The 8,939-nt window shown below is 24.1% G+C and overlaps 2 protein-coding genes across 2 annotated transcripts; one reads left to right on the top strand and one right to left on the bottom strand.

The window, feature by feature from the left end:
• Positions 1–3,590: 3,590 nt before the first annotated feature.
• On the top strand, positions 3,591–6,581 carry LOC126894409 (TGF-beta-activated kinase 1 and MAP3K7-binding protein 1-like). Its single transcript, XM_050665430.1, has 8 exons — positions 3,591–3,832; positions 4,108–4,348; positions 4,424–4,556; positions 5,141–5,384; positions 5,453–5,612; positions 5,682–5,781; positions 5,992–6,196; positions 6,324–6,581. The coding sequence occupies exons 1-8, from the start codon at positions 3,736–3,738 to the stop codon at positions 6,488–6,490; spliced, it is 1,347 nt and encodes a 448-aa protein (XP_050521387.1). The 5' UTR covers positions 3,591–3,735; the 3' UTR covers positions 6,491–6,581.
• A 1,035-nt stretch (positions 6,582–7,616) lies between these two features.
• Positions 7,617–8,782, bottom strand: LOC126894439 (uncharacterized). The gene is made up of 3 exons (XM_050665484.1): positions 8,590–8,782; positions 7,988–8,454; positions 7,617–7,916 (listed from the first exon to the last, which is right to left on the bottom strand). The coding sequence occupies exons 2-3, from the start codon at positions 8,446–8,448 to the stop codon at positions 7,805–7,807; spliced, it is 573 nt and encodes a 190-aa protein (XP_050521441.1). The 5' UTR covers positions 8,449–8,454; positions 8,590–8,782; the 3' UTR covers positions 7,617–7,804.
• Between the last annotated feature and the right edge of the window lie 157 nt (positions 8,783–8,939).

The following is an 8,939-nucleotide window of genomic DNA, read 5'->3' as shown; positions in this document are numbered from 1 at the left end:
TAGTAATTATAAAATTTCCAGATTGCATATTAATCTTAAAAATTTCATTTTTTTCAATTTAATAATGTCAATTTCAAACTTGCAAGTTGAACTATAAGTTATGGTAACAAATTCATTTTTTAGCTTCGATGCGAAGCTGAGAAGGTATTTTTCATTAAAACTTTCACTTTAAAAGACAATAAAAAATAGGTTCAAAATGATTACCTTTAACATATTAAAAATCAAAATCAGTATTAATTTAATACAATTTTTTTTGTTCTTAATTATTTTTTTTTATATGTAAATACTTATTTTTTAATAATAAGTAATAATATTAAAACTTAGAAGTAATAGAAAAAGTTTAATTGCACATTTGAAAACATCACGAAAAGTTTATTTAGAAAAGTATATTTTTTTTCTGATGAAAGTTCCTTTTGTTTAGTGTATTTATTCATAAGTAACAAAATTTTTTTATTAAAAAGTATTGCATAAATTCCTTTAAATTTGTATACGCATTAAAAGTATATGAATATACAACTCCTTTTTATTTTTATAATATCTCCGTAAAAATTACAATATTATATTATTGAATACCACTTTCATACTCAATTTAATTACTGTAATTATTATGTATTCATATATTATAGTTATAAATCGGGGTAAAATTAAGGGAATAAGTGTTATTGTTGTTTTTGAAATAATCTACCAATTTCATTTTTTTCTATTTAATAATATTTATTTCAAACTTGCAAGTTGAGTTAAAAGTTATGGTAATAAATTCATTTTTTTTTTATTAAAACTTTCACTTTAAAGAACAAAAAGAAGTAGGTTCAAAATGATTACTTTTAACATATTAAAAATCAATAATAATTTGAAAATAATTAATTATAAAAATTATATAATATATAATTAAAATAATTACTAATCTGGATATAATTAAGGAAATAGGAGTTGATGTTGGGTTGGGTTGGTTACATTTTTAACTTTATAATGCTATAACTCATTGAAAAGTGTACGAATCAACACAATTTTTTTATGAGAAATAATATTTTTTAATAATCCCTTTTTCATTCGACATACTTTATCTTAATCAGGGTATTAATAAGAAACTAGCAGATAATGTAGCTTTTGTAATTATCCACCAATTTCTTAGAATTAAACACTATCTACTGATTTGCATCGAAGCGTTTCTTATGATAGTGATTTTAATCACTGTCAGATTAAATCTATACTGGACCCAACTATGCAACATCCCCACTATGCCGCGACCCCACTGTGCTGGGTTTTTTCATTTATTGATAGTGTTCCATGATTTGAAACAGATTTTCATTCGAAAAAAGTATGATTTAAATAAAAGTTTAATTACTACATATATGAATAGCCACTAGGATTTTGGGCTTAATACATTTATAAAATTTGTGTGAACCACTTCTGATATACCCCACTCATCAAAATTCAACATTGTTATAAAGATTTATAGGGACATTTTTTGTTCAAAAGTAGAATGATCCTCCCATACTTCTTATAGCTAAATTTGTGTTTAATAAACTTTCATTAGAATTAAGAAAAACAAACATAAAGTTCTATTTATTATGTACTTAGGATGACAATAAAATAAACTTCATAAATGCATAAATTCCCGAACCATATAATTCCAATATTAATATTTATATAATCAGCAAAACGAAGTTTTTTTTTAATGAGAAACATTTAATGTTGCTAGTCATATCAACTTAAAGATTCCCTTCCCACTTATCTCGATCATCCCTTGTCTCTTCCTCATTGTATTGAACTGGTATACCCCCTATAGCTTATGTTAAAACAGGTAGAATCAGTGCTCGAATTGGGATGGTGCGCAGGGGGACGTAGCTCCTCTACTTTTTTTTATTGTGACAGGAGGACGGTGGAAAATACCACCTCTTTTTTTTTTTTAAATATTATGATAATGAAATATGATTTATTAATAAATACTAAATAAAGTAATGAGTAAAAAAAAAAAAAAGGTCTTCAAAATGCTAGGGACGCAGTTTTCAAATTGTTAAGTTAAGTTCCCCTACTTATTTTTGGCCAATTCGAGAACTGGGTAGAATATTAAAAATGAAGTAAATATAAGTTAAAATAAAATTTTAAATAGACGATTAGGTAATGTGATATTATACCATTTTTTGCCCAGATTTTTATCCTATTGTTTTGCTTGGCGTGTTTATTTAGCATATCAGTTCTTTTTTTTAACCTAAATATTATTATTATGTTTTATGTAGTTTGAATATAATAATATAATTGATATTATATTTTTAAATTGATTAAAATAATGACCTGAAGAAAAATTATTTTTCTTATTTTAATCGACTTAATAAATTATTGGAATGCCCAGAAAATCGTCATACTTTTATGAAATCAAAACTAAACTTTTGAAAAGTTTTAGAGGTAATTCTATTTTAGATAAGGCAAAATTAAGTCGGTTAATAGAAAAAATTAAATCCTAAGTTCATTAATCATGTTTTTGACCATGTTTGACCAGGAAGGTAAGCCCTCCTTATTTGTGAGAATCATTAAAACATTTGAAAGGGTAATTTTTTTTGCGATTGACTGAAAATGTTTATCACGAGGCAAGTTTTCTTAAAATTAATGGGCCATATTTAAAAATTGTAACGCTAATTACGGCGTGATCATAATAGTTTACGTGTTATATTTTTATAAAATTCGATAAATTATAAAAAATTATAGAATCCGTTAAGAATAGAAATTATTTATCATTACTGTTAAAACTTTATCATACTCGGTAAATGTATCGTCTGTGACTACGTATCGCATATCTTCAAAAATTGACCTCCATATATTTAACAACTGACCGGCGTTTGCAATTATATCAATTTTGATAATAACGGCTACATATTATTCTATTGCACAAACGTATCATTCTTACAATTAAACATTATCGCATACATTTTAGTAAAAACGACAGACCATAGATCAAAACCCAATCATTTTATGTTATATATATATATATATATTTCACTTAATAACCAACATTTTTTTTTAATGTACTTTATTTATAGATTATTATCAAGAGTTATAATAATAGGGGGAAGTCATTTCCTGATATTTGTCAGAATGCAGATTATTGGAGGCAAACTCCTCCACACTAAGAGATGTATAGGGACTTGAAAGTACATAGATTATTTTTCTGAAAAGTGTTTTTTTGATTCAAATAGCCCTTCGCCTTTGTTTTACAATTATGTGAGACTTAACTATAGATATATAGTATAATATAGAGAAGTATTTAAAGGGGGTTCTCGAATCAAATTATCACCTCCTGAGTCAAGACCTAAACTAATGTGTACTATACCAGTTACGCAACTAAACAATTTTTGAAAGGAATTATACAACAAACTATATTAATGACTTATTTGTATTTAAATAACTAGAATTCAAGAGTCTATTCATTTCAAGGGTAGGGGTAAAATAAAAACAATTTTACTATCTTTCCTAAACAAAATTTTCAAAACTCCTTTAAAATTTATTAAAAATGCTTCACTGGTATAATAAAACATTTACGTCTGCGAATTAACATATGTTCTTATCAATTTTAATTGATTTAAAATGATAATTTTTATATAATAATTAATATTTCACTTTTCAAGGAAATATATTTTTTAACTTTATTTTATAAAACTTAATTATTTTGTGTTAAATACGAAATATTTTTCTCAGATATTTTTATTATGATGTAATCTCTCTTCTTTAAAGTTCAATATGCCTACCATAGCAGAAGGAGGTCCAGAATATACAAAGTTATTATTTAACTACACTCGTAGTTGGACAGAAGATCTTCCTATTTGTAAAGTTTCAGGTAAATTTTAATACGTATTATAAATTAAAAGCAAATTTTTAAAAACTAATAAAAAATATTTTCTCACTACTCATTTTAATAATTTAAAACTTAATACATTATTTTTTTATAACTCTAAAGTAATTTTTTCTTATCTAAAAGTACTTATCTATTAATATAATTTACATTAATATAACTTACAAAAAAATCTAATTTTCAAAGTAATTATTTGTGAAATAATGCACAAAAAGAAAAAATAATCATTGTTTTGACTTTACCATAAACTTATTTAATAGGAGTTGGGTACTTAAATCGACAAAGGTATAATGAAACAGGTCAATTACGTGAAGATATTGAATCTGAAGATATTTGTCTTAGATGTTGCTATGATGATGGAGCTATATGGTTATATGGTCTTTTTAATGGTCATAATGGAGTAGTAGCTGCTCAGCTTGCTCGGGATCGTATTGCAGCTGAAATTTTACTAGGAAATCTTTCATCTATAGATTTAGATCAAATAACAAGAGATTTAATTTTGTAAGTCATATTTTATTTTTGATGTGTCTATATATCCGACTTTGTTTTATTTTTTATATTTTGATACATTTACAGACAAAGTTTTGTATCTGTAGAAGGAACTTATCTCGATACTATTGACAATAAACTACTCCAACGAGCTAGTCTCCAACTACAGCTTCCAGAAACTATTTCCCATTATGATGCTTATCAGCAATATCCACAAATTGTATGTAGAAATAACATTTGAAGTTTTTATTTGTGACTAATTAATATTTTTAATTTATTTTCATATAAGTTATATTTAATTTTTTGTGATAAATTTATTCTTCAAAAGCAAGGATTCTAAAATTATTTGAACACGTTTATATTAGATTATATTATATTTGTAATATTATTGTATAATTATTTGGTGTTATTTTCTAACCAATTCCTTAAAAAAAAATGATCAAAAAGTAATTCTCTTGACATGAGCTGTATTATATGCTAATTTTCTAAATCAAGCTTTATTATTTTTTCCATTAAGACTTTATTTGATAAAAAATCGTAAAAACATTCTATAAATTGATAGAAAATTATAAACTTATAATAGAAGTATGATCAATTGTAAAAATGTCTAAACAAACTAAAACATTTACATTTACTTTATTTATTTATTTGAACAACCAAAACATCTTTGATTAGTGACATTTCTAATTGTAATGTTTTTAGTATCTTTGTTAAGCTATAATAATACTTTAAAGATTTAAAAAAAAAAAGTTATTTATATGATTAATCTATGAACTATTCATAAATGTATTTTCTATAATTTAGATAGAAAAATTAAAAGAGTTGAATGAAGAATTATCTTGTGGTACTGGAGCTGCTATAGCAATACTTAAAAATGATCATTTATTTGTTGCTAATGTGGGTGAAAGCAGAGTTCTTTTGTGCAAAACTGATCAAGACAATGTTTTAAGAGTTGTACAACTAAGCGAAGATCATAATTTAAATAATTTAGATGAAGTCACTAGGTTGAAAAATCTTGGATTACAAGTGAATGATGGAAAAATTAATGGTACCCATCATATTTATTTCTGTACAATTTCACTATTAATATGTTACTTATTTTGTATTACTGCAAAGGTAGTAGAAAGATAGGGAATCAAACAGCTACAAGATGCCTTTGTAATTATATGATTAAAGGAGCATACAAAGATTATGATGAGCTTAGGCTAGCATGTTCTGAACCAATAATTGCTGAACCCCATATTATTGGTGGAGTTCCAATAGATTCTTCATATAGGTAAGTATTTTAGTAATGTGATGAATAAAATCTGTATAATATTTTGATTCAATTAAATTATTATTTTAGATTTATGATGATTGCTTCTCCTAATCTTTTAAAAATACTAGAAGAAGCTACTGGGACTAATCAAGTGAATAAAGAGTTGGCATTATTGGTTGTAGAACAAGTAATTAGAATTTTTTTACTTTTATATTAATTATGTTTATATTTATAAAAAAAATTTTTTAATCTTATAAAAAAACTCATTTCTGAAGTTGAATCAAATTAAATTAAATACCCTAAACTCAGCTTAAATCGCTATCATTTCACCAATTACTTTTATGATAATTTATGTCAGAATAATATACTTAATTTTTTTTAAATAACTTTATTACAGTTGAGAGTGCAATCGACTTTAACGGGTGTAGCACAAGCTGTTGTAGATCATATAGCTAGAATTCATCATGATACCTATGAAGCACAAGGTAATATTGCTGGTGCAATACGACCAAATATTATGTTAGTGGTTCGTAATTTCAATTTTGCAATGCCAAACGCTATTACAGAACAGCAACACAGTTGGAATAGTTCATATGATCAAGGTAAAATTTGAATCTAATAATTATTTTTATTTAAAATTTCTCGCAAACTTGTTCAGTAGGGTTCATTATCTTTAAAAACTAATTTTAGTTATGAGCAATTTGTAAATTAAGATGTTTTTGTTTCTAGATACTGCCATAAATTTAACTGAAACAAATACTTCAACTACAACTGATCCATCAAGTAGTTCAACTAAAAAAATATTGCCTTATGTAGATTTTAGTGAATTCAATTTCAATGTAGAAAAAGCTAATTTAAAAGGTACATTGCCTCCTAACATTAACTTTTTCTATTAATACTTTTATGCAATTAATATTGTGTACACTTATTAGTCATTTTTTTTTACCATTGATTTAATGTTATAATTTATATAATGAAAAATAATTAACAATGAATTATTAAATAAATATTTTTTTGATTCTTAAAACAAATTCATTTTTTGTGTCTTAAGTGTAAAAATATATAGTAATGTTTAATAATTCAACAGATTTTCAACAAAATAAAGAGTATAAACATTGAATATTAAAACATCTATAATGATTTTCAATTGAAAATATATTGAGTTACAATTATAATATAATTGTATCATTAAGTTAACCTTATATATTATCATTATGTATTAGGAGTGTGCCAATACTAGAGAACTGGGTGGTTATAGGTTAATGGTCACAATAAATATGACAATATAATTCACATTTTTACTTTAGGTGTATTTTATAACAAATAAAAAATGTATATGTATTTTACAATATGTAATATGTATTTGTAATACAATATTCTATAATATGTATTTTATATGTATATACAAAATCATTAAAGTTCTCAAAAATTTGTTTATATTACATTGTTACATAAATCAATCAAAACAAATATTTTAATGAGAGATTGTCATGATGTTTTTTAAAAAAAAGAGAAAATAGTACATGGAGCAACAGCAAATATCTAAAATGTAATCTATTAATACTTCAAACATATCTCCATTAAATTTAATGCTACATTTGGGGGAAGTAATTTTACTTTTAATAAGTAAAAATCACAAAAACATAAAATTTAAGGGGCTCTAATTCATTTGGCTTGTCACACCCATTAAGGAATCTTGATTATGCCACTTTTTATGTATAAGATGAACTAGACTTAGATGTTAAACTAGACTTACGCATAACCTTAAAACTAAATTGTTTTCATAAATCAGTATATAAATTTTTCCATTTTAAAAACAAGTGGTTACAATTTTAAGAGAGTAGTAACAGTATAGTAACAATATTTTTTTTTGAAAATCATAGATCTTAGGATACTATTCACATTTAGAAATTACCAATATATGTTTGATACTTTTAAAAATATTATGAGTCGTAATTAATCACTTAGTTTATTATTAATTAGACTTCTACTTGTTTTTTTTTAAGTAGAATAAAAATAATATTGATTGTATTTATTTATTTTATTAACAATTCAAAAGTATAGATTAAATAGTTTTACAAAAATGCAGAACTTCATAACTTAATTTAATGTTATTAATTTCTGGAAATGAAATATACATTTATTTATAATTACTAAGTAACAATATCTTAATTAATCATTATATCTAACAAAAGAATTTAAAAAAAAAATCATATTTCATTTTCTTCCTCAGTTTTCTTTAATACTTTATATTCCAACTCCGTAATAACCTTTTCTAATGATTCAAATGCTAAGGAAAATTGTAACATTAACTGTTCATACCTATATTCATATAAAATATTAATCATATATTGCATCCTAATTTACAAATAATAAATATTTATTTTTTTTACCTAAATAACAATTTATGTAAATGCGTTGTTTGTTCTTTTACTAAATCTCGTTGTATCCTTTCATTTTCAATAAGATGTTCAATATCTTTTGTATATTTGTCCAATTCACCATAAGATTTATTATTTAAAGCTGGCCAATTTTGTCCTAAAATTTTTAACTGATGTGCATACTCAATAATATCAGTTTCACCTGAAAGAATAACTTCTCTCTTTGATGTTTCTAACTGATGATCATCATAGAATGGATCCATTAACTGATCCAAAATTTTTACATGACCAAGTAATGCTGTAGCATTAGGATGACCTATACAAGCATTACTAATAGTATTTTCGACTTTAGTTATTTCATCAGATAAATTTCCAGATGATAAAGCTGTTCGGCTGAGATTATTTAAGCCATAAACTTTTAATTCTAAAAAAGAAATACATTTTTCTAAAATCCTTAGTTTTTCTTCGTCCATGTTAATCTGTAATTTTTTTTTTTTAATTGTAGTTAAATAAAATTTAAACATTTAAATAATTGATAGTGTATAAATTCAATACATTTTATAAATTTAATAATTATAATTAATAAAATACAAAAAAAAAAATTATACAATTACTTATAAAATATTATATTTTTAATATCACGATAATGAATTATTTCAAATTTCAAATCTGTTGCTTAAACTAAAATAAAATTTTCAATAAACATCAAACATTAATTGTTTGAAATGAAATCATGTATATTTATTAACTAATATTTCTCACTAATTGATAATTGTAGCTCTAATAATATTGTCATTTATGATTCATAATTTTACTATTTATATAAATTCACTTCGTCAATAATAGATAACAGTATAAATATTAAATCAAAAACGAACCCACGGTGTGACCACAAATGAACTGTCGTGCTAACCGTTGCCGCGGTTTCCGACGCACGCACTGCACCACGACGGTATGTACTTTG

The sequence above is a fragment of the Daktulosphaira vitifoliae genome, unplaced genomic scaffold (assembly GCF_025091365.1).
Source record: "Daktulosphaira vitifoliae isolate Bord-2020 unplaced genomic scaffold, ASM2509136v1 Scaffold_1, whole genome shotgun sequence".
Lineage (NCBI taxonomy): Eukaryota > Metazoa > Arthropoda > Insecta > Hemiptera > Phylloxeridae > Daktulosphaira > Daktulosphaira vitifoliae.
Note: the sequence above shows the minus strand (reverse complement) of the source record. Positions and strands in the feature narration are given on the sequence as shown.